Source organism: Canis lupus, chromosome 6 (assembly GCF_011100685.1).
Source record: "Canis lupus familiaris isolate Mischka breed German Shepherd chromosome 6, alternate assembly UU_Cfam_GSD_1.0, whole genome shotgun sequence".
Classification (NCBI taxonomy): Eukaryota; Metazoa; Chordata; class Mammalia; order Carnivora; family Canidae; genus Canis; species Canis lupus.
The window spans coordinates 55,595,053-55,621,317 of record NC_049227.1 but is presented as its reverse complement, the minus strand read 5'-3'; the positions used below and the strand labels follow the sequence as shown (position 1 = coordinate 55,621,317).

At 43.0% G+C, this 26,265-nt stretch overlaps 1 protein-coding gene and 2 long non-coding RNA genes across 3 annotated transcripts in view; 1 reads left to right on the top strand and 2 right to left on the bottom strand.

Moving 5' to 3' along the window:
• Positions 1–26,265, bottom strand: part of ABCA4 (ATP binding cassette subfamily A member 4) — a gene marked incomplete at its 3' end in the record, with an annotated part of 127,341 nt that overhangs the window by 58,116 nt on the left and 42,960 nt on the right. The window contains 6 exon segments of the mRNA NM_001003360.2: positions 2,378–2,443; positions 5,921–6,125; positions 7,942–8,163; positions 11,819–12,041; positions 13,936–14,112; positions 14,742–14,947. Coding sequence (NP_001003360.2) covers positions 2,378–2,443; positions 5,921–6,125; positions 7,942–8,163; positions 11,819–12,041; positions 13,936–14,112; positions 14,742–14,947 — 1,099 coding nt within the window.
• On the top strand, positions 576–19,393 carry LOC119872266. The gene is made up of 4 exons (XR_005361208.1): positions 576–655; positions 13,229–13,297; positions 17,365–17,427; positions 18,269–19,393. It is a non-coding gene; the product is annotated as an uncharacterized LOC119872266 (long non-coding RNA).
• Positions 19,023–24,691, bottom strand: LOC111096391. The gene is made up of 2 exons (XR_005361207.1): positions 24,569–24,691; positions 19,023–19,255 (listed from the first exon to the last, which is right to left on the bottom strand). It is a non-coding gene; the product is annotated as an uncharacterized LOC111096391 (long non-coding RNA).

Here is a 26,265-nt window from a genome sequence, read left to right as displayed (position 1 = left end):
CTCATCCTCTTAACCTGCCAGCAAGCACCCACAATGTCAGAAATTAAGGTTTTAAAAAATATTCACAAAACCAGGACTCAACTTGCAATGAGTTAGTTTTCTTTACCTCACCAATGGTACTTCTCACTCTAATCAAACACATGTCAAAGCCATAGTGAACCTTGAAAAAAGCTTGTTCAAGGTGATATGATGGATAGCCAGCTTAAATTACAGATGGAGAAATAATTTACCTGAGCATTTTTATGGGTATTCAAGTCTTTTGGGACCAACACCAGAGTTGAGCCTGGTTGAGGCTTATATAAATTGTGAGGTGTGGCATAAACACATACATTCTCACACTGATGCATATACACATACTCTTACACATCTGCATACACGCACACACACACACACACACAGAAGCTTGTGTGTGTGTGTGTGTGTGTGTGTGCAAACTTGGAATTTGGTTTAAAAGGATATCCTGGAAGGGGAAGAGAAGCAGAAGAGCAAGCCAGCCGGAGAGGAAAGCAGGGGGAGGAGGAAACTGTCGTCAAACATCTAAAGGCTCTGGCTCTAAGAGCACAGATGTGGGCAGGAGTTTTTTAATGCAGCAACCAACCAGAGCCTCCAACACTCCTGGCTGCCCTCCGTAGATCTACAGACTGTAGGTGGAGCAGTAAGTAATGGGCCTCGTGGTCAGGGACCTGCCACCTTTAGCACTTCTGTTTCTGCTTCCTGAAGGATTTTCAACTGTACTGCCCACAATTCCTTTGATCACTTTACTAGCTCTCCTACTGCACTAACATGTAACAAAATAGCAGGGGGAAATATTCTTCTATATAGTTTAGTCATTGAGTGAGTTCCTTGCCAGGAAAGTTTCAGACTTTGTCCCAAGTGACCAGCAGGAACAAGGGCAAGACACTGATCCTCTTGGGCTCCATTTCTTCATTTGTGAGGGGTGGGGTAGGTGGGGAAACTCAACTCTTCCGATTTTATTTATTTTTGAGAGAAAGAGTGTGTGCGAGTGAGCATGTGCGAACAAGGGGCTCCATCCCATGACCCTGAGACAAAGACTTGAGCCAAAACCAAGAGCTGGATGCTTAACGGACTGAGCCACCCAGGCACCCCTCTTTTCTGATTTTAGAGATTTAGGAATCTATTTCAGTCTAGACTGTGAGGCAGGTGAAAAATATTCGGCTTCTGTTAGCAAAAATATAGGTGATTCATTTTTGAAGGAGCATTTGTTTTAAGAATTTCTTTTTTGAGAGGCAGATTATCTGCTGAAACTGTCGAGGGGAAAAAATGCCCACAAGTCCTGATATTCACTGAAATTAGAAATAGTCCAACAACACATTCTTGTGATGAAAATCCTCATTTATAATGGATTATAACCTTATTATAGTTGAAATGTAAAAGTCCATAGACAAGACAGACAGACCAACATAATGGAAAAATACTGAGCTGTTGAATTCCTGTTTGTTTGAACCATAAAAACAAAACAAAACAAAACAACTGCCCAAGCCTTTTAAAGGCCCTAGGCTAATGCCCTAGAGAAAACAAATATCTATCTGAGTGCTTAAATGATAAATCCTGGCTCAGGCCCCAAAATACAAAGGAACGTGCAGGTAGGTAAGTAGCAAACAGATTGGAAAGTATTTCCTTTGCTTCCAGAAACTCCCAGCTCCAACGACGTCCCCAGCTCTCAGGTCAGGAATTCTTGCCTTCCCATACCTCTCAAAAGAGCCTACGGAACTTCTAGAACTCTCCCTGGGCCTCCTGTCTTGTCTAGCAGGAAAGGTAAATTTTATCTAAGATGCATTCTGGGCAAATGCCCCTTAGCTCTCTTCTTCAATCACAAGTGAGATGAATTTTAGAAGAGTCTAGGAGTGTTTGCCTTGAAGATCATAGCTCTGCCGCAGCCTCTGGATGGGCCTTTCCCTTAGGAGAGAGAATTGATTTGTTTTTTGGAAAGAAGTAAAAAGGCAGGAGAGGCGGCAAAAGACCAGTGCATAGTTTCTTTCATTATTCTGTGAATCTCTTTGCTTTAAATTGAGGGGTTGCAAAAAGTCATTTGCACCCTAAAGTGGTTTTGCCTTTTTTTACTAGGGCAATTTAATCCCCTGGGCGAGAGTTATATAGGACACAAGGCTTTATTAATGCTCAGCCATTCACCCTGGCTCAGCTACCGCAGAAGGTAGGTTCCCTGGAAGCTATGAGGCTGCACCAGTGGCAGAGCCCCAAGTGGCAGCTAATCAGGAACACACACTTAATGTAAGTAGCCCACACAAGTCCAGGATGTAGCCAAAGAAGCTAGTTTCAAATGCTAAGGGTTTTTTTGGGGGGAGAGGAAGTGCAGAGAGAGGAGTTATTTTTAATTAAAAAATTTTAAATAACTCACCTTCACCACCAAGCCAGTAGGACTCTTGTAGAAGGAAGTACCAAGGAAGAGCGGTTCCATAGTTCCCTAGAAATGACAGGTAAATAAGAGAAAAAGCCTTAGTAGTCCTACCTTACCACAGCTCTGTAAAATCGAGAATTTATCTATCTGAACCTCAAAGTATAGCTCTAGATATTCAAAGTTCATAAGCATTACACAGCTATCCACAGGCTACCACAAAGACTACTCCTTCCAAATTGTTTTAATTCAAAAGGTCACTTTTTTGGGCTAGAACCAGCAACACTAAGACTGATGGTTGAAAATGATTTTCCAAGAAAACGTTTTATTAAAGAACTCAATCATGCCCTTTCTTAAAAATTACCAGACAATAATAAAAATAATGATGATAGTCACTAACATTTGTCAGATGTTCTTTCTACATCGGGCATTATTGTAAGCACTTTCCATGTGTTAAAAATTTAGTCCTCTCGTTGAGAGAGGACTCAACAGAGAGGACTAAAGGAATAGGTTCTGGTGTCCTCAAGAGATAGGTTCTGGTATTCTTGTGGATAAGGAAACAGAGGCAGAGGCACGTTGAGTTTGAATCATCTGTCCAAGGTCACAGCTAATTAAACAGAGGTGTGGGAATTCCAATATGGGCAATCTGGTTCTAAACCACTGATCTTAACCAGCCCATTCTACTGGATTCCAAGGAAAAGACTCCCAAATTTCTAGTCAGCTCTCTTAGGAGACTTTGCTCCCTATAAAATGTTAATTTTTTGAGAACATTACCTTTGCTTATTTAATATTATCCCATGTTCTATGGCTGCTAGACTGTCAGCCCTTTAAGGGCAGGTTTGGGTCTGTCTTTTCCATCCCTTTTCTCCCCAAAACTAGTGCTGACCCTAACATATAGGTGCTGCTCAGGATATAGTTATTGGACAAAATAAAGCTTTAGCTTGGCTAAAATAAAGCTCTTGAGTTATGGACAAATTTCATTTTCAATCCAACTAACTTTCACTTATTAGATCTCCTTCTAGTGGCGCAGTAAGTAGAAAAGTTAAGGCAGAGCAAGGTCAAATGTATTGCTCAAAGTCACTGTTATGGGTTGAATTGAGCACTGCCACCCTCTCAAAAAGATGTGTTGAGGTCCACGGTAGAATACAAAATAATACTTGGGCTTGTCCCCAGTTCCCAGCACAGAGCTTGTAAAACCCCTGGAATTTCCTGAGCAACAGGAATGTCTTTTAATGAGTGGAGCCCCTTTCTCAACCACACCTGAGTTTATGCTAATAAGGCGACTCAGGGTAGGGCCCCTAGATAGCTTCAGAATGGGGCTGGTCACCAGGAGGCCCTGGCCTGGGAAAAGAGGATGGAAACTTTCAGCCCCACTCTCTATCTTGAGGGAGGGGAAGGGGGCTGGAGATTGAGTTATAAAAACTCTTAAAGGAGATTCAGAGAGTTTCCATGTTGCTGAGCACATCCAGGTGCTGGGAGGGTAGTGCACATGGAGAGAGTATGGAAGCTCCATGCACTACCCCTCCTGACCCTCCCCTTATGAATCTCTTCCATTTGGCTGCTCCTGAGCTATATTCTTTATTAAAAACTGTAATTGTAAGTAGACTACTTCCCTGAGTTCTGTTAAGTCATTCTAGTGAATTAATTGAGACTGGAGGGTGGGGGATAGTTGTGAGAACTCCTGAATTTGTAGTCAGGTGGACAAAAGTGGGTAGCCTGGGCATTGCATTTGTGGCTGCATCTGAAGTGGGAACAATCTTGTAGGACTGAATCTGTTTGTGGGGTCTGTGCTAATTCTGGGTAGTAACTGTCAGAACTGACTTGTTTGACACCTGGCTAGTATTAGAGAAATACTCGATTTTGGGAAAAAACAACACATTTGATATCAGGAAAAAACAGAGGCCTATGACTTGGCTTTGTTTGGAAATAGTTACTGGTAATGTGCTTAGTTCAGATTAAGTCACAAAGGACTAGATGGGAGCCTAATCCAATATATCTGGTGTCCTTAGAAGACGGCTGGGTAAAGACAGACACACACACAGGGAGAACACTGTGTGAAGACAGAGATTGTTGTTGAAAAACCATCAGAAGCTGGAAGAGGCAGGGAAGGCCTCCTTCCCCTGCAGATTTCAGAGGAGCATGGCCCTGCCAACACCTTGATTTTCTATTTCTAGCCTCCAGAACTGTGAGACAAAAAAAATTTGTTGTTTTAAGCTACCCAGTTTGTAGTGCTTTGTTATGGCAGCCCTAGGAAACTAATATAATCACACAGCTAGGATCCAAACCCAGGCCTCCTGGCTCAGCTTTATAATCTTTCTCCTATTCCAAGGCTGCTGCCTACGTATTTCTCCCAACACAGGCTGCCCCAAGATGATGTGAATTCCTCCCGCCCCAGGGATGGGCCCAGCCTCACTCTCCCCTGTCTACTTCTGGCCACAGCACTGAAAGCCTGGCACAAGGTAACTGTTGGTTGACCTGGAGCCCACTCGAATGGAAGTGGAACTACTCTAGCTACTAAAAAATACTAATTTGAGGGAAAATCTGATTTCTACAAAGCAAATATGAAACTGTGCAAACAACCAATTTTGATTCAGAAGTTGCTTTTCCATGCTGCAGGTTAATCAGGTATTTATTCAATGTCCTCAAAAAAATCAGGCATTATGTATGGTATTGAGCCTGTAACATTGAACAAAACAGACTCTGGGCCTGCTCTCATGGACCCATATTCTACTAAGGGTAGAGAGTCAATAAACAAACATGTGAAGATACATCATGTCAGATAGTGATGTCTCAAAAATAAAGTTGGATAAAGGGGACAGAAGCACTGAAGGAATGTGATTTATATAGGGATAGATATTTAGATATTTTCAATCTGGAAAGATCCCAGTGATGAAGTGACATCTGAACATACATCTGAACAAAAGTGAGGAAGTAAGCCTGCAGACATGGTGGGGGAGGGGGTGTAGAAACCTGCTCCAGGCAGTGAGAATAGCAGGTTCAAAAGTCCTGAGAAGGAAATGTACTTAGTGTATTAAAGAACAGTCAGTCAGTAAGGAGGCAGATGTGGCTGGAACAGAGAACATGAGGGAGAAGGCAAGGACAGGAAACAAGGAAGATAGTTGGGTATTAATAATGAAGCATCACATTGGCCAGGACTGGGACACTGGATTTTACTCTGAACAGGAGGAAAAGCCACTGGAGAGATGTGAACAGAAGGTTGACATCCTCTGACGCAGATTCTGAAAGGATCTCTGAATACAGTGGGGAAAATGGACTGGTAGACAATGATTATGGAATGAGGCTTAGACTGGGAAGGTAGGGGTAGAGGTGGTGACAAGGGATCAGAATTCTAGATCTGTTTCTAAAGTAGAGCCAACAGTATTCACTGATGGATTTTTGACTTAAGTTTAAGTTTCAAATGCTGGCTCTAAGGGCCCTAATTGAAAGAACTTAGGATAAGATTTAAACTAGATGAAGGGTGGGTGAGGGCAGGGGATCTGAAAAACCCAATATCAATATCTTTACCTTATGGAAGTTGACCCTTACCTGGAAACACCTGGTCAAGGTACCAGGCAAGCAGGCCATACAGAGCAGCATCAAGGAGCATCATCTTCATGGACATCAGGAAACTGAATTCGTCCCCTTCCATGGGACTCTTTCCGATATTGCTCCACTGTAGTCCCAGGCCTTGCTCCTCAAAGCGAGCCAGGTACTCAGTGCCAAACCCAAATGCCACAGGGGACAACAGGCTCTGCAGTGAGGCAAAAGGGGCACACAAGATGAACAGAGGTCTTTTACCCCATCCAACAGCACCCAGATGCCCACAAGGGCCAAAAGGGTGGTCCAGCTTGTGTCCAGGTATAAGGATAACCCAGGGAGGGGTAAGACAGTTTTCCTACAGAAAGGGAATGTGGAAATGCCTCAGGGACCTGACATTACACTCACTGAGCCACATGTCACCTGTTCAGTGGAATATAGTTGTGTAATAGAAAGACAAACAGCACAAAGCACAACACACCAAAGAACTACAGGTCTTCAGGTTCACCTTCCTACTTCTCTCCCTTCCTCCTACCTCTTTCTTGAGATCACACAGTTCTTGCTAGAACAAAGATAACTTGGGCTGCTTTGTGTGAATCCCATTAGGAAGTTCCACAAAATCATCAGTGTCCTAGAACAGTCTTGGGGGCCAGGCAAGGGATGGTTCCTGAGGTCTGTCAGTGAGGCCAGAAGAACCTCAGATTCCACTGCTATCACCTTTTCTCCTCTCCAGAACAGGACAATCATTTCCTTGGGTTCTCTGTAGAGAGAACAAGTCAACTAAATAGGTGGTGTGCAAAAGGAAGTCGAAGAGGAAGGTCCCCAGCCAAGTCCCCACAGGTGGTCGCTGGCATGGCAGAAACCACAGAGCACTACAGAGGAATGGGCTGGTCTCATTTCCTCTGCTCAGAGGCCTCTCTGGAGTTTGTAGGACCCAGGGTGGGGTTCAAACTGTCTCTCTCTAGAAGGAAGAGATTCTCCAGCTGTATGTTCACAAAAACCATTTTAAAAATCTCAACTCAGCCTTGGTCCATGCACTGCCAGACCTATAGCTTCTTGGTGGATCCACACACCCATGAAGTTGGCTGCGGTCTCAAATACTGATGTCTACCTAGTATACCAAGACAGCCCAGCTCTACTAGACCATGAGGATATTTTGATACTAGCCCATTGTGATCAATTTAGAAAACTAGGTGCTATACATAGCAGCAATTAATTTAACATGAGACAAAAGGCAGATATCCTGGCAGTTCTGTAGCCAAATAAGTGTGAGTTATCAGAACAACTTAGATCTTTCCCCAGTAAGAGGCAGGTGGTGGTCCTTTCTTGACTCCATTGCATAGAAAACTATGGAGGGAAGTTCTGGAGGACAAGTAAAGCTGCACTCTAGAGAACCCGGAAGCCTGGTTAATGAGAGGGTGGAAATGGCCCATTTGAAATTGGTTAAAAAAGTGCTGTTAGTTTGGGGATTGTGAACTAAGAGATCTGTTTCTTAAGCAATCAAAGCCAATTTCTAGAGTCCTCTCCTGACAAGAGGGCTTGGCTCTTAACTGGTTCATTTCTACATGCAGTAGTTGAACATGATAAAAGCCCTTGTATAAGCTACTCAAATTCAAGTTTTTTATGGAGAGAAACAAATGCTTTTCATGAATGGAAACATCTTTCTGGGCAGAACAGTTAGGGAGTAAACTCTCCCCTTCTGAATCTTCTCACATGTTGCAAAAAGAAAAGTGAGTGAAATGAGCTGGGCTCTTCTCCTCTTGTGGAAATACAAAGGACCTGTGAGTTGAACTGGTTTTTGGTTGCATCCCAGGACAGACTTATCAGGCAGGTTTGATAAGGAGGGACTGCTGCTGCATAGCTCAAGATGAAGACTGACACAACTTTTGCCCTGTGCCTTTACAACTTATGTCCCTTTGACCCAAAAGGCAAAGTGGATCCCCACAAAGGGCAGTCCAGTTTTCCAGGACTACTACAGATGCGTTGGCCAAAATGTTTTGTATATTAGGGGTGAGCCCAAGATCCCTCACCACAGCCATCTTGAGATCAGCCGTCATCCGGTCCTGCCAGGCAAAGCAGAGAATGTGTGGCAGGTAGAGGGTGAAGTAGATGACGCCACTGCAGGCTGCTGCCAGGCTGGCTCTGGAGAAGAAGGTGCTGAGCAGGAAGCACTGCATGATCGTAGCCGTGGAGAAAGCCAACAGGAACAGGAAGAGGATGAACGGGTTGCTGTAATGCAGGATCCTTCCATGCTGAAACCAAAGAGGCCATCTGAGTCAATACTTTCTATCCCTGTCCAGGGAACCATCTCTCTTTGGGGGTGATCTCTGTGCTGAGATTCTGGGCCTTCAGAAGCCCTTTACTCCACAGTGATTTCTCTTACCATCTCTCATTCGTACCCAAAATCTACATTTGAGATTCAATGCCATTGAATTCTTCTAATCCATGGAGTGCCATTCTCCCTGGGAGGACAACACATTAGGCTGCCTATCAGTACAAGAAATCATTATGTATTAAGTAAGCAAATCCTTGGTCAGAAGGGAGAAATAAGCCTAGAGCAAGGGAGGAAGATCTTAGAGCATACAGCTCCAAGATACACTGAGTAGATGAGGGACAAAAAAAGGAGGCAGGAGACTCCCCAACAAACTGTAATATTTTGCTTGGGGCCTGGCCTGCTGACTCAATCATGTGTACTTGTATTCTGAGATTTACCACTCACACTGGTGAACATATCAGTAATTAATTCACATCACTTGGAAGTGGATTAATCCTCCCTCTTCATCAGTATTGTACAAATGCACAGAACCCAGGGAAATACTCAGTATTTCTACACAGCCAAAGTGGATCAATCAGTTTGGCTATGTAGAAAATAGGCCCAAATTAGCAATTTTTATTAAGTGAGCTGCTGCCCACTTCCATTATAGGATAAACTGAGATGTTCAAATTTATTAGGCCTTCTTGCTTCTCCTTTACTACAGACCTCCTATGAGGAATTTCATCCTTTGCACAGAACTCCAAATACATATAGAGCATCTTGCTCTTCTCTTAAGAACATAAAGGTACAAATAGGTTCATCTCTTGAATGGGTTCTGATCAATTGTTCGTGGTGCCCTGAAGGACTGGTTTCTTAATAGAAATGAGAGAAATGAGTGATATCTATCATGGGTGTGCAAGAACTGAGAGGAATGAATGTGCCACTTGTCTGCTATTGCTACCATTTCTCCCTCATTCACACTCTTGTGCTTGCCAGGCACCAACAGAACAGATTGAAAAATAGGATAAAACAAATGGCAAAGGAAGGTGGAAGAGGGCTAGGTTTAATTACAACCAAACTCCAAGGAACTCTAAATGAAAATCAAAATTGGGATTCGGAGCTCCTATGTGTCAAAGAGCTCTCCACATCACTATGGAAGGCTCACTCCTTTTCCTTAATCACACAGCTCAGTAAAATCAACTCCATGGCTGAACATATGGTTATGGCTAAAAGAACTTTAAGATAAATAAATTTCTTTTCCCAGCTCAAAGCAAAGTCTGACAAGCTTCTAGGCCCATACAATCTTTCATCGACTCAAGCAGAGATGAAAGTCACTGGGCTGACCCAAGAGCCTCACAGACCTTGGCTTCCTCTAATGACCACTTTTCTTTTCTGTTCCTAATAGTTTGAATAACTGGAACCTTCCCATTGTCCCAGCTTCCAGCTTCTTTCCTGCATAGTTGAGGTGGGAAGGAAGGACAAGGCAAAGATGGGAGTGTCATTCTAAGGAATCTTATTTTGGTGTGCAAAATTCTGTTTCCGTCATCATTGGAACAATGATCTGGTTCCCACAAGGAGAAACCCCTTTGTGCAAGAAACTCTTAGTGAACATTTCTTTATCTCACGTCCTAAAAGCTTTGAAGTCTTAATGCCCATTCTTAGGAAGGTAGATCTCAATGTCACTTACCAGACATTGCAAGATATCATATATGTCAGACATATATGACAAGTCAGACACTTGTGCATTTTGACTCCTTTAATTCAGAGGACATAAAACGTCTTGGAAATGGGAAAAGGGGCAGACTGAAGGTTGAGAAGGAACAAGGGACCACTAGAAGAAAAGGATCATCTTTGTTGAGCTCAAGTTTCCTGCAAATTAATTAATTAATTAATTAATTAATTAATTTTTAGATTTTATTTATATATATATATTTTTAAAATATTTTATTTATTTATTCATGAGAGACAGAGAAAGAGAGAGAGAGGCAGAGACACAGCCAGAGGGAGAAGCAGGCTCCATGCAGGGAACCTGACATGGGACTCGATCCCGCGTCTCCAGGATCAGGCCCTGGGCTGAAGGCAGCGCTAAACCACTGAGCCACCCGGGCTGCCCAGATTTTATTTATTTATTCATGAGAGAGAGAGGCAGAGACACAGGCAGAGGGATAGGCAGGCTCCATGCAGGGAGCCTGATGCGGGACTCGATCCCAGGTCTCCAGGATCAGGCTCTGGGCCAAAGGCGGTGCCAAACTGCTGAGCCACCTGGGCTGCCCGGATCCTGCAAATTTAAAGCCACAAATTTAGAGCTAGGTCCCTTGAACAGGATGACCTCTACATCAGCACTGGTTTTGATAGGGCTGTAGCACAGGATTTGACTAAGGTTGAAAACAAAACCCTTCAGAATCATACATTTTACTGCAAAAAGAAAGGGTAGGATTTGGTTTAACTGAGTATTTGCTGGGTGGACAGAATATGTGATGGAACATTCTTGGATCAGGTTGACATCAGTATGGTCCAGCATGGGATAGGACACACTTAGCCAGAGTTTATGGTTCAGCACACACATTGCTTAGTATAGAGGGGCACTTAATATGACCGGTAGAAAGATAAAACAAGCTTGATAGCATCATAGCAGGAGCCTGCAAGGTCTAAAGTCTGAAGTTTATATGAAATCCTGCCAGATAAATATAAAAAACTACCCAAATTTATGAAACTTATCATCTATTTTTTTTTTTTTTTTAATTTAGGATAGTCACAGAGAGAGAGAGAGAGAGAGAGAGGCAGAGACACAGGCAGAGGGAGAAGCAGGCTCCATGCACCGGGAGCCCGACGCGGGATTCGATCCCGGGTCTCCAGGATCGCGCCCTGGGCCAAAGGCAGGCGCCAAACCGCTGCGCCACCCAGGGATCCCTGAAACTTATCATCTAACAAGTACAAAAGAGAATCTGTGGAGGAACTAAAAATGGAGGAAAAGAATGTATTATGAAATAATGTTTTATTTCCAAGTCTAGCTTGTGAGGGAGCTGCAAGTTTGCAGAGGATGGACCTATGCATGTTGCTGGCAGCTGTAAAAACTCTATTGCTGAGAAAGGACAGACTCTAAGTCCCATCCTTCAAAATGTCTTGGAGACTTTTTGGGCTGCAGAATATCCTACAGTCAAGCCATGAATGGTGTGACCCTGATGGTAATTAATAAACAGTCTAGGTCTGCTCTCCTAATACAATGCAAAGGCTCCTCACATTCTAACCCCAGCTTCTGGTTGAGACAGTAATCCCAGGAAAACACTCTTTGTACTCATTTCTTCCGTGTCTGAAAGAGAGAACCCTTTGCACATATAGTCATTCTGTGTTGGGCTCTCCTAACAGTAGCTTCTCCATATAGTCCATGGAATGGGGCTAGATAATCTATGTAGACTGTGGGTCACTGGGCAGGAAGTGGGAATGGGGGACACACTATGATACTGGGGCTCCTTGGGGAGACACTAGTCTTTTCCATCTTGGCTGAAATGACTGGGCAGCTGAAATGGCTGGGTAGTTACATATCAGGCTATCCTTGGTGACCAGATGACTGCAGGCATGAGTTCATTAGTAGGAGGAGAGCTGGGAGGTACAAAACTATTCAAGATTTTCTGGGATTTCTCCATCTGGCTTACCATGATAAATATGGTCAGAAGGAAGATGCTCATTGACATGATAGAAAAGCTGTCCAGGAACCAGGTACACCAAATCACTGCATTGGAGACACCCTGATTTTTCAAGGTTTCCTTCAGTCTCAACTCCTTCTCCAAGACGATGCTCTTTACAGTCATGGAGACAGAGTAGATCCAGGCCAGCACCATGAAGATAGGGAAACAGCGGTTCAGGATGATCATAAAACTGAAGCAAGAGGAGAGAAGCAGAAAAGTAGAATGCCCTGTATCTGGTGGAGGTAGAGTAAATGTTTGTTGATTGGATGTGTTGAGAACAAAGCCCAGATGGAGGGGAAGGCAGAAAAATCCCCCCTGGGCATTAACAGGCTTGAATCTTTTAATACATTACACCTTTCCCTGAAGGATTACATTTTCCTTAGAGCAAGATGGTAGCTTTTTGGTTAGCTCAGATGAATGTTCTACAAGTTATATGTGTAAAATAAAATTGTACTATGTATGCTATACAGTGTGGACCTTTTTGTAAGATCTCATGGGAAAGAACTACAAACTTGATGATGTGGTTGTGACTGGAATAGATACATGCTAACTGACAGTGAAGTCCAAGAAGGTGAACTACCAATAAAAGCAACTGATATTGGTGGTAAGACCAATAGCTGGGCTCCCCAAGGGTGTCAGCCACCTTAGCACTATCTGTCCCAGGGGATCAAACTGCAGTTATGCAGGAAGAGGTACAGAATAATTATTCAATGTGGCACTTTCAGAAGGCAATTGACCCAACGATCAATCAGTGATCCAGTAGCAACTACTCTACCTGCCATGTACCAGTAGAGTAATTCCATGGATATTCATTCTAGCAAGCAAGATAGATTTGATATTCTGGAATTACTTTATTGCAAACTACACATATTTTCCCTGTGCTTGATGTGCTAGTAAAGCCCTTGGGATTATGATGTAGTGAAAACTGCTGGTTGTCACAGGAAGGGCCAATTCCAATGTGGTAGGGTTCTCAAGATGGTCCTAAAGAAAGAACTAGAAATTCCTAAAGCCTGCACTCTGGGATCTGCCACCAGAGAGCTCTCCCACTCTAAATGGCCAGACTCGTCACAGACTCCTTATTGTGTACCCCACTACCCTGCCAAATATGGAACTGGGTTTTTGCCCTTGACTCTATGTCCCATTGACATCTATTGTCTAAAACAAAACCGACTGCAGAATAGCCACTGTTACCTCTTTAGTCCCTGTAGAGCTGAGGAAGGAGATCCTATTGGACTAATGTGTTGAGAGAGGGTTTCCTGTGCCCATATTGGACTTTATCTTACTATTTGTCAGGTGGCAATTTGACTTTTCTTTTCTTCAGGCTGTGAGTGTTTCTCTCCTTCCTGGACCCCACTGACACAATGTGTTTTTTTCTAGAAGCTGAATCCTAAGCCAGTCTGGGTCTCTGCTGCTGTCCTGGGAGTGTTCCTGCCCACATCCACCATGGTAAATGAGCCCACTCTGTTCTCTCTTCCTCTCTGTCCCTCTCTCTATCACCCCCCAAATTCGCGTTCAGAAAACAATAGGCTACTTGCTTAGCTTGCTATTGGCCAACAGATGCACAAGCCTGGGGGTGGGCAGGAAGGGAGGGTTCCAGCTCATCCAACACATTCCTCTACCTTCTCATTAAGCATGCACCATGGGAATGTTAATTAGGGAAGGAGCTGCATTATTCTGAGGCTCCTAGGAACCAGACCTACTTGCAATGCAGAGTCCTAATTTGCTGATTTGGCAATCATTGGGCAAACACTCTGACCAGAACTCTTCCACATACCAAACATACTACGTAGTGGAAACTTAAAAAGCCTTTGTCCCCTTTCCCAACCTCACTTCCCTTGCTTTTATTTTCACCTTCCCTTTTCTACCCACAACACCAACTCTTTTCTCCCTGCCACTTCACTTGCCCGTCGGGCCCTGCCTGGAGTCTGGGAGAGGCTGGCTCCTCATTCAGAGCTCCATGCTCTTCAAGCTGGTCTCACTCCTGGGGTTTCTCTCCAAAGAGACTGAAGCCTGGGGATTACTCCCTCTCACCCCATCAATCTGATTAATATGTCTGGGAGGGAGACTGGAAGCCTCTGACTCACGAGTCATCCACGAAGCAGGGGTAAGGCATCTGCTGGAGATAGATTCCAACTGGAACCTCAACCTGGGCCTGACTCCTTGTGATCCCCTGTTCAATCATGTCCTGTAGATAGGCAAACCCTCCCCAGATGTATCGGAAGTCTTCCACAGGATCAGCTCTGGGACCAGAATCCCAGTACCTACAAAGAAACCGGAGGGAGGGACAATGGATGGGAATGGGAATGGACAGTTTAGTGGCACTTCACAAGCACAAGGGGACTCAGAACTCACTCTCTTTAAACCTCACCCCTAAAATGTTCCAAACTGATTCTATTTTCTAGTTTGTAGTTCAAATCTCAGTTACCGATATTAGCCATAGTGACTTGTAATTGCTTTAATTCAAGTATTCTACCTTGGGAGCATTATAAAATATCTTATCTCCCCTTAATTAAATTTCACTGATTTTTAAGCTGAGGCCAGTCTCTATCTCTGACTCTGTACCAAATGTAATTTTTCAGTGGTTTTGGAGAAACCTCATTTGTAGAACCTCTATATGAAGATAATTCAATACCTAGAGGTCTCCATCTCTAAACTGCCCAAATGCCAGCCAGGGACAGTGCTAAATTGTGGGAGTGATGACAGGGTCACTGAGCTCTTCTGGTTCCACACAGCTAACAGAGCCAACTGTTTAGTTAGCTTAGTTCTCTGATACCAAAGTGTTTCTGTGCCTTTCCAAGTAACCCTACTGTCCCTAGGTGATGGGCCTCTGTTCCTTGCCTCATGCATTCCTGGGGATGCACAGGGACTTCAAGATTGCCTGAAACATCACCTGTCTTTGATCTTATTGGTCTTCTCCACCACATCTATGTCCATCCGGATCTTGTACTTCACGTGGGTTGGTAGGGCACTGGTCCAGGGATACATGTCAGGGAACACTACACCAGCCCAGAACCTGTTTTCCTCCAGCAGAGACAGGGCTCGTTGAGTGAGCTGAATTTCATCATCATAGCTTTCAAACTTATCCAGGATCAAGCACTGCAGATAATCACAAAGGTTGAGAGCATCTGAAGAACACCAACAGCAAAGACTCAATTGCAAAAAAAAGAAAAAAGGAAAAAAAAAAGGCAGAGGATAGGGCTGCTGCCCTAGGGGATGGGTCAAATGCAAGGAGATCTATAAACTTACTATTTGCTTAACTGTGGGGTCTGGGGTCAAATTTCCACTGTGTCTAGATTTGGGGGTAAAGGGGCCTTACAAATGCTTACTTGCTCTCATCCCTGCAGATTTAATGAGGGCCATACCACCCGGCTGTCCAAGGCTGTCCAAATATGCAAGTTTTCAAAATGACAAAAATATTCAGAGCTCTCACTCCCCAGCATGGGGAGGCAAGGGAGTGGGGTCACACTGGATACAGGCTGCTTTGAAGATCAGAAAGCAAGCTGATAAAAGAGTTTTAAAAAGAGAGAGAGAAGCAGTCGTAGCAGTGAACCTTCCTGCCTCTCTGCAAACACACAATGGTGGCCAGCTGAGGGAAGAACAGGGAGGGAGAACACAAACAACAGAGAGCCAAAACCATTTAGTCCAAGAAATAATTTCCAGTTATGATTCTGACAGGTAATGCAGGTGGGGGAGGAGTTTCCTAATAGATCTTCTTTCTTCCCACTGGAAGAGGGAAAAAAAAAAATCATCCCTCCCCACCTTCCAAAGGCCCTACAGAAAAGCAAAGCTAAGAATTTCTTTTAAATTTTAACATTGAAATAAATAAATAAATAAATAAATAAATAAATAAATAAATAAATAAATAAATAAATTTGAACATTGCAGGTTGTCCAATAAATGTAGAGGTTTGTTAAACTCTTAGACTATCCTGGGATCTGTTTTTTTCCTTAACCTCTTGTTCCTATAATACACTAGAGTTATTGTGTCAACGTTTCTTTCTTAGAATGTAACTCACAAGAGGTCAGATAGCCTTGTCTTGATTAATTTGTTCACTCAATACTTACTGAGAGCCTGTAATGTGCCAGAGCCTGCTTGGCTCCAGGGGTACAAGGAGGAAAGATAAAAATCTCTTCCTGAGAGAAACTCTAGACCTAATGAGGGAAAGGTGTGGAGTAAATCAACAATCACGATACAAAATGACTGGGCTCTGATGAAAGCAAGTCCAGAGTAGTCTGGGAACCCATCATGGCTAAGTCTACCTGGAGGGGAACAGGAAGGCTGCCTGAAGGAAGGGAGTTAGTTCTGAGTAGGAGGAGGATGAGAAGGAATGAGCCAGAGGAAGAAAGTGGGGGGAAGGTCAGCTCCAGCACAGAGAACACATAGGGTGTCCGGAGACCTGTAAGAATAGAGCAATGGTTCTCATCCTTGGCTGTGCTTACAACCACTGGGGAGCTTTAAAAAGACACCTACTCTCAGGGCTCACTCCAAACAATGAAATCAGACTCTCAAAAGGCAGGGCCAAGGCATCAGCATTGTGTTGAGTGCTCCTTAGGTCTTTCCAAAGTGCAGAGAAGTAGAAGGAACCAGTGGGAGGGTGAGCAGTAGGAAGGTGGGTGAGGGCCACATCAGTTGCCCTGCAGGACTTGCAGTGTGACCAACCAATGAGGAGCTTTCTAGGACAGGAGGATTTCCATGCTAAAACCGGGAGCCCTCCAGGCAAATTCTAAAAGGCCCTAAGAAACCAGTGGAGGGTTTTAAGCAAGGGTAGGACATGTGGGATCCAATTGTGTTTCTGAACAATTACTGGTGGGGCAAGGGGGGAAGCAGGAAGCTTGGTTAGAAGACTGTTGTGACACAGGCTTAAAGGAACACATGAACTCACACAGAGCCTGTGAGTTACCTGGAATCCTCAGTTTACTGAAGAGGAAACTGAACTCCAGAAGACCTGCTAGAGGTCACACAGCTAGCAAGTGGCTGGCCCTGGATTCCCTCCCCACCTTTCAGAGGCCCAGACTTCTCCCCCATCTCAGGAGCCATGGGCACGGCCTGATTCACTGCCCTCCACATGCTCCCAACTGTCCTGTAAAGTAGGAGAGCACAATTCTTATTTATCCTCCCTTTGCAGCCCAGGGAACTCAGGCGCCAAGAGGCTGAGTCACTTCCCCAAAGTGGTGGAATAGGGGTCAAACTCTAGTTCATTTGATCCCACAACTAATACCAGGAGAAGTAGAGAAGTGAGGAAGGTGGACAGGTCATAAAGAGCTGGTCAGTGACCCGAGCTCCTGCTGACCGGGTAAGAAGCGGGCAAGCCCAATTCCTTTACCCAACCCCTCAATCTAAGTCCCCCTCAGGCAATCCCAGAAGGTGAACCACCAGCCTCACTGTACTGAGGAACTGAATCTGAACAACAAAATACTGCAAACCCACTCTCCTTGGGGCTTCTGAACTAAAATGTCCCACCTCAAGCTCCACATCCTGGGAGCAGGTCCCGTGTAGTGTTCTCTGTCTTCTAGATAAAAAGAAAGAAAACCCAAGATACCGTTCGCTTTCCAGCTGATATGGGAAGAGGAACACAGGTAATAAGAAAATACAGAGGGCCAAGGCTTAAGTGACACCATATTAAAAAGATAATTACCTCAAATGGAAGTGGAATTTCTTTAAAAAATACCAGTAAGTGTGGTTACACATCATAAAGAAAAATAGGAAATTTTCTTTACTTAGCTAATCTTTTACAAACAGGCATCACCCAGCCTATTGCTGGTTAGTCCTTTAATGAGATAAAGGACTTAAGTACCTCATGACACCGAAAGTCCTTAATACATGGTTATTTTTTCTGGAAATAACATAAGGTTTGCTACTTTATGTTTTGGGGGCATTCTTGTTTGCTTGTTGGTTTTTTTTTTTTGTTTTGGTGTGGAATATAGACTTTCACCATAGTCAAAGACCAAAGGCCCAGCTCCCAGCATGTCAGTACTTAACAGCACACTATGGGGACAGAGAATTGGCAACCTTCCTTGGGCAAGGAAGATCAAAACTAAACTGCTAGAGTACATTAAAAAAACAAAGAAAGAAAAAGAAGCACATTTAAGTTTCCTCTGGGGAGACCTTGTTCTACAAAAATGAGTAGTAAAAGAATCTCATTAAAAAAAATCAGTTTGGGGGCGCTTGACTGGCTCGGTCAGTGAAACATGAGACTCTTGATCTTGCGGTTGTGAGTTCAACCTCCATGCTGGGTGTGGAGATTACTCAAAGATAAAATCTTTAAAAAATGAAAATAAATAAATACATCAGTTTAGCAAGTTTAGGTCTGCATATACAGAATTCTAGTATGGATGATTCAAGTGAATTTAAAATTAAATTTCCAAAACGAAAAAATTATTTGGAGAGATGGAAGTTTTTCTTTGTGGTTTCTTTCAGCTGTAGGACATTACAACCCACACACAGCGTGTTCTACCAATTTACTCGACATCACAGGGCCCTGGACAAGGGTCCCTGCTTTATTAGGGAGGAAACAAGCATGCGAGGGACCAAGGGCCTTGCCTGAGGTCAATACGGATCAGGAGCAGAATCTGCATCCATGTCTTCAGAGATCAAGTTGAAGGGTGGTGCTGTTTCCACGTTACTGTAAGAGTAAGTCTCATTCCAACCACGAGGTCACGGTGATAGAATTCTTCAACAGGAAGACCACCTGCCCCTGCCCAGTAGAGCTGCATGGCCCAGCAGAACCTTCTACGTGGAGGAAATGTTCCGTATCTTCCTATCCAGTACGGTGGCTAGTAACCAAAAAAAGCTATTGGGCACTTGAAATGTGTCTAAGGCATCTGAAGCACTAAATTTTTCTAATCAGAATTTAAATAGCCACATGTGGCCACTGGTTACTGTGCTCATCACCACAGCTCTACAAACAAAGTTCCTGGAGGTCAGGCGCCATTCTCGCTCATTGTGGTCTCTGGAAGAATATTTCCTCAAGAAAAGGACTCAATAAATGTCTGTTGAATTGAATTCATTTAAATTTAGAAATCTTGATTGCTGTAAGAAATACAGCTTTACTACCATATGTTGAACATAATCCTGTGCACCCTGGATTCAGAGGATAAACTAGGAGTAATTAGTAACAAGTGAGTTTTGGAGATAATGTTAATGAGAGTATAATTCTCACTAAAGCAAAAAAGCTAATAAAACAAATATATTTTAATAATGTGGCTTTCTGAGCCATCTAACTCATTCTCTTTGAACTTTCCTTTCATGTCTTAAAGGGATATCCATACTGCAATAAGCGGCTGGTGTTTTCAATGACTTTGTTGAATCCCACAATGACGTGGGCTCCATCCTGGCTGTTTTATCAGGCAGCTGATTCACAGTCACGTTTCCTGTTGTGTCCCCCTAGATTGGCACCCTGATACTCTGTGGAAAAACAAAACGTAAAAGGTTCTCAAACTCTCATTTCTATCCTGAAACATCTGATCCATTTTCAAAGTCGGGTTATTTTCCCCACCTTGGAAAGTGGTATGGTGTAGTGTTTAAGAGACAGACAGCCCTGAATGCCAACCCCACTCTGCTGTCTTCTAACTGTATGGTCTGTTTCTCTATTTGCAAAACTGAGATACACCCTACCTCATAGGTGTGTTTTAAGCATCACATGACAGTGTTTGGGAAGGGTGAGTTAATGCCTCCTGGTAAGAATAAAAGCTAGTGCTTACCAAAGGCTCGCTATGCACCCAAACTGGCCCAAGGGCTCTGCTCATATGAACCCCTGAGCCTGCACCACCACTTTATGAGGCCAGTTACAGTGATTATTCCAGGCTCACTGAGGAGGCATGACAAGGCAACCTTCCTCTGGAGGATACTAAACTATCTCACAAATAATGAGAACTTGATAAATACCATTTTTATTACTATTTTTGCAAACTATCTTAAAAGTCAACACAGGCTAATGACTTTTAAGCCCCTGCCAGGTTACTTTTCATTTGTGACAGCTGTTTGTCTGGGGAGGAAGGCAGTTATTTTCTTTAAATAATATGATTTGGAACACAACACATTCCAAGCTGATCTACAGCATCTCATCTGGTTAGAACAATGCTACAGACTGAAGCCAAAGTCCCATGTCCCACCCGGACAACAGGGGTAGGGATGGGGATGAGTTCTAAACCACTGGTGTTCACTAGCTCCTCTTTGGCCATTAAGTGAAAGTCAGACAATTCTACTTATGAAGAGGGCTTATGAAGATCATCCAGAATGCCATCTTCACCAAATTTCCCTTAAGTAAAGGCACAGCAATTATGGAAGCTGCTTTGGACATAATGCAGAAGTTCCTGGGTCATCTTCTGAGGTATGGCTCACGATGTACCCTTACATTCTCCTGGGGAGGTCACTTGCCTCAGAGAAAGTAGCCTCATTCTCTGTTGCTACTTGTTCTGGTCCCTGAAGTTAAAATCTTGGCTAACAGTGCAATAATAAATACATACAAAAATAAATACAATATTTTTTATATGAGTATGTGTATGAGTGTGTTTGGGAGGCAAAGATGAATGACTAAACCCATAGCCAGGGTCATGGATTTTGACATATTTAGGTCTGCTCTGATTAGCTCACAAATGAAAACACAGTAGGTTCTAACAAGGCTGATGCCATGGAGTCTATCTATAAAGGCTGTTTGGTTCTACAGAGAGAGAAACTAGATGGTCATATATATGGCCATGGATATTACGGAAGAATAATGTAGGTACATAAGAATTGGCTAGTTTAAAGGGTTCAACATAAAGATAGCACTGGTAATGGAAAACATTCAAAGGGCATCTTCAGTGAATAAAAAGACAGTGTCTTAAGGTCTAAGAGGCAAATTCTGGGCAAGTTTTGCGCCAGAGTTTAGAATCTGAAAGAGTACCATTAAAGTGCCTTGTGACAGCAAAGGACAGAAAGGCAAGAGAAGGGAGTTCCTTGTTCCCTTCATTTCCCAACTGCTATAGCCGAACCCTGGTGACAGGGCTACTACTATTTGAAGTCCACACAAGTCCTACATTTCCTCGTTGGTTGTTTTGCTGATACTCCCCCCAGGAAGCAGAGTTCACCCTAGCGGAAGAGGTTCGAGCTCTCTCCAGGGCAGGCAGCTGTGCTCTTGAGACCTCTTGAGAATGCAGTCATTTGTTTACACTGCTAAATCAAACACCACCTTGGGAGGAGAAGCTGCAGTAGCAGCAGGCTTCCTTCTTCAACTCTGACCTGCCAGACCCTAAATTCAAACACATTAAATAATAGATGAATTAAATTATATTTTAAGTAGGAAACATTGCCCAGTGGAGGCAAAGAAAGAATCTCTCTTTTTGTTTGAACTTGATAATCAAAGGGGAATGGCACCCTGTAATGACATATTCTGACTAATACACCCAGGATGTGTCAGGAGTGAGTCTGGGGATAAGGGAGGCTGTAGTCTTAGATATGCTGGCTCTACAATCTTGCCTCTTACATCTTTAACTTCCATACTTAGTCTGAGAACAAAGCAGCTGATAAATGCCAATGGAGGCCCGAAGTGGTCCTGCTGGTGTTAATGTAGACACCTGGGGTTCCTTTGAAAAATGCCAATGGATGTGGGCAAACATACCAGAACGAATTTCCTGGCAGATCTAGACTCTAACACTCAAGATTCATTTCCCACCACATGGAAAAAGTCACTAAATAAAATGTTTGAGTTGGTTGGGATGGTGAGACAGAGGCCAATGGTGCTACCATAAATTTTTTCTAACACACAGGACACTGTGAACAGACATCTGAAACCTTGTACCACAAAGAGTGAGGAAATGCACTGCGACTAGAACACAAAGGGACAGGAAATGCACAGCTGTTAAAATATGTCTGTTTCTAAAATAAATAAATAAGGAAACAAAAAGTCAAGTTGCAGCACCAAGATACACACTGGGCAAAGAAGTCACCAGGTAATGCTTCTAACTAATTGGGCCAAAGGAAGACACGATAACCTGGCTAGTAACTGCAGAAGACTCTAGCTCTTAATGCTTTCTGGTTTAATCATTTCCACCAACTCTGGGAGGTCAGTGTTACTATATTTAAGATATTTCATAATCAACAGAGTCAGGCACTGACCAATTGGAGCACATTCTGGTTGCAAAGAGCTAATCTGGCTACAGTGGTGAACACTCCCCAAATTGCAGTACACATTGTTGTCCTCACTTTTCAGGCAGTTGAACAGCATTGTTGCCCTAAATCACAGAGCCCATAAGTAAGTGCTGAAAATGGCATCCCATAGCCTGCTGGGTAAAGCTGGCCTTTCCAGTCTCATCTCCAGACCCTACTGTTCCTCCCCACCGCCACCTACCACCTACTCCCCTGATGCTACAGCCACACCTCTGTGCCTGTGCTTATGCTCTTTCTTCTGCCTGAAACTGTCTTTCTGCCTTGCTTAGCCATCAAGTTCAGCCTTTAAGACCCAGCATAAATGTGTTTTCAGTTTTAATTTGGCCTGCATGGGTGTCTACTTTATGTCACCGTAGCTCCACTAACATAAAATGGGAAATCAAAAGATAAATAAGACAGTTTCAGCCCTTAAGTGGCTCACATCTATGGGGATGGGGAAGCGTATGAACAAATAATTACAAAGGCTACAATAGAGGAATATGGTGTGTGGAGGAAGGCCTGTAACACTGGAGTTGAGTCCTGACGGGCAGCCAGGGGATACAGGAGGCAAAGAGTCTGCCTGTATAGGTGGGAGGCCTGAGGCTTACGGTATGCCATCCTTACAATATGGAAGACCCATGAAAGGGTTAGACTGGGAGTGACTTCACCTTTATGGCAACTAGGTGTCACTGAGGAGCTTTGAGCAGAACCATCATGGCAAGATGGGTTTTAGAAAGATCCCACTGGAGGCAACGTGGGAGATGAGTAGAAGTAGCAGAGAATGGATGTACAGTGACCAGCTAGGAGAGAAAGTACAAACTCTGTAAACAGAGGCCATACATGGAGAGTGAGAGGAAGTAGGGATTTCAGAGACAGTTTGGAGGAAGACTTGATGATTCTTGTTGGATGTGTGACATTTAAATTTGGATTTGTGCAGTTTGTTTCTATTCCATCAGACAGAATTATTGTTCTAGTAGTCCTTTGAGAGACCATTAATGTAGCATTATTTGATAACATGCTTCTCTCTCTCAATAAAATTTGATCTTCTAGAGACCAGGGATTATTTGTATTTATTCAGATAGTTCAATACATGTGAATATATGAATGACCAAATCAGCTAAAATCTTTTTGGTTTCCTACTCTAAGCCTAGTTATTTTCATGCAGAAAAGACCCAATCAGAATAGTATCTGTTATTCAGAGGTATTATAAAATAATTGCTGTCTTCATCCAACTCATTATATAATTTATCAAAACAATACATACTGAGCCTCCACTAATGTCCCCTCATATTACAGGAGAAAGAACTACCTCATTAGAGGCAGACAGGTCTGGATTCCAATTCTGGGTCCCCACTTATCTGCTATGTTAGGCAAGTTAGTCAACTTCTTTGAGGCTCCATTTTTAATTCTATAAAATGGAAACAATTATGCCTCCAGGGAGGCAGTTAGGAGGGTTGCACAAGAGGGCATGTAAAAGTGCTCAACATAGTGGCTAGGTTGGCAGCAGCCTCAGACACAAATCCCTTCCCCACGACCTCAGCCCACCCCTCACCTGCATTCTCCTGCCTCTGAGAGTCCCATTCTATGCTTCTGTGAGCCTGGAGACACACAAAATAAAGTCATTGCTTATGATCCAACTCATGGCCCCTGAAATAACACAGCTTTTGCAATGTAGGCTTCTGCCCTCTATCTACCTCTCCCTTGATTTCTAATTTCCCAATGCATATCTGGAGCCAATGAATCTTCAGAAGAAATAAGTAGGACAGATATTCCACAAATATCTATATATATGACTCTTAACATATTACATGATCAATGGCTTTATCTTCCTAATCCTTTTTTTTTTCCTTAGGCTAGCCTGAAAACTATACTCCTTGAGCACACTTTGATTGGGTGGTTGATGGCATGTCACCAGGAGCATGCAAGGAACTGAGGAAAATGAATAAAAAAAAAAAATCCCACTTCTGCTAATTCATCAACAAGATAATCACCATAAAGAAAATGAATATTAGCTATGCACATACATAGATTATGAGGACAGCAGAGGTGAAAGCAGTTAATGAATACATTTTAAGACTTAGAGAAAGGTAGTTGTAACTGGTTAAAGTACAATTTTATGCCCTGATCAGAGATATTTTCATATTGAAATTTGGCTGAATTCAGCTTCCTGATGTGAAATTCAAGACCTGAAATTCAAATACACTATGTAATTTAAATACATTGTGAACTCTAAATAGTATTCCATCTGTGCCAGGCCTAACCCTTCACGAAATAAAGAAATCAAAGGAAGGGGTGTGTATGTTTGTTTTAACTAAAGGGTCATTAGAGGAATAATTTGTTAATTTTCTATTTTTTTCTCAAGAAGAAAAATATATGTGAATATGACACATATAAATTATGACTATAAAAGCATACATATAACAGTTTAAGAGATTAATCTATATGAAGACTTGTTTGCCTTCGGTCTCCTTAAATTTGGGGAAGAGGATGATTTGAACATCTGCAGAAATGAATCTCTCCACATGTTAGAGATGTGACGCTCCCCAAACACCACCATCACCCCTTTACCTAGCCTACTGTCTACCTTCTTACTTGGAGGGATGCCTTTTGTTCATTTCTTTTTTCCTGCTAAGGGCAGGGGATCAGAGGAAAGACAGAATGTGATAATGGAATGAATGAGATTATAGAATCCCCTTGTTGAGGTGGTGCTCTGAGGACAGAAGAAGTTCTAGAGCCACTAGACCATTGTCCACAGAAGTTACAAAATGGTTCCCAGGGCATTTATCAACAATTCATGGCCATCTGGAAAGGAGGGCATTAATACACCCACCTAACAGCCAAGGAACCCATAGCCTAACTATCAATGGCATGAACTATACGCTCTGCACACTTCTCTCATTTTGTCCTTACAACTCTATGAGGTCTGTTATCTGGATTTTACAGATAAGAAAATTGAACCTTAGCAGATAAAGTGAATTTCTTAGAGTAACATAGCTCAATAAGAAGCAGAGATTCAGGCCCATTTGTCCTCACTGGACAGGTGAGAAAGTTCTACACTCAGTGGCCTAACATGGCATATAAGTGAGCCAGCAAGGCGGTTCCAGGAGAATAGGAACTCTCTAGGCTACTTAACAGAATGTCTAGTAACTAAGACCTCATTCCAAATAGAAAGGAAGGAGATTTAGTTCTTTTATTATTTGAAGAGGAAACCTATTGAATCATTCCCTTTTCCTATAAAGACAAAAGTCTCTTAGTTCTCAGAGCTTCTATTACTGATCAATATCACATCTGAGTGTCACATTGACCTAGATCAACATAATTTTCATTTAAAGGACTGTTTTTGCTTGAATTGTCCCAAAATGATTTTTTTCTTTCTTGGAATATGCAGGGAAGTAAGCAACAAGGCTGGCCTAGTCCAAGGCATATTGAAAAGGAGTGCTTCCGACGGGTCTTAAACAAGTCTGTGAAGGAACATACTTGCTGCCTTGTCCTGGAGAGACCCTTAGAGTCATCGGAAAAGAGTTTTCATCCCACTCTGCTATTGAGCAGTTGTCAGGATGGGAGCTGGAGGGTTTCTTGAGGCTCTACCAGACTTCACAAAGCATAAGAACAGAAGCAGAATATTTCAGAATCAATTGCAGTGATTGGTTTCTTCCTCACTGCACATTTCCCCCTCCTGCATTTTCCTTTCAGTTCAGCATCCCCTTGTTTTCTTCCTCCCTCTGACCCCTGCAAAAGCAGGAAGACCAGAAACCTCATCATAATCACCTGCAGGGCTTCTGCCTCCATCAAAACCCCTCTTAGGAACCCCTGAGGGAGGCCACTGACCTGTGGCCACCACAGCCTTTGCTTAGGAGCATTTAGCTCATTTAATGGGATTGCAAGGCCCTCGGAAGTCTTGGTGGCTTAGGCAGGATGTAATTAGCTGCTCATAATCCCTAGAAGGGCACCAAGAACAGCTCAGTGGCTAAGTCTGATTTCACTAACACTTCACTGTTCTCCTCCTGAGCAGTTATTTTTGGTTGGTTTGTATTTTGTTAAAAAGTTAGTATTAAAGCACTTACTATATTCCAGGCATTGTTCCAAGTACTTTGCATGAATTAATTCAGTTAATTCTCCTATCAGGTCATTAGGTAAGCACTATTAATATCTTCATTTTATAGATTCAGAAACTGAGGCACAGTAGCAGAGGTTTGAACCCAGGCTATTTGGTTCTAGAAACTGAATTCTTATCCATCTAAACAACTGGTGTATCTTAGGTACCTGTTTGCTACATTAAGCACAAACTA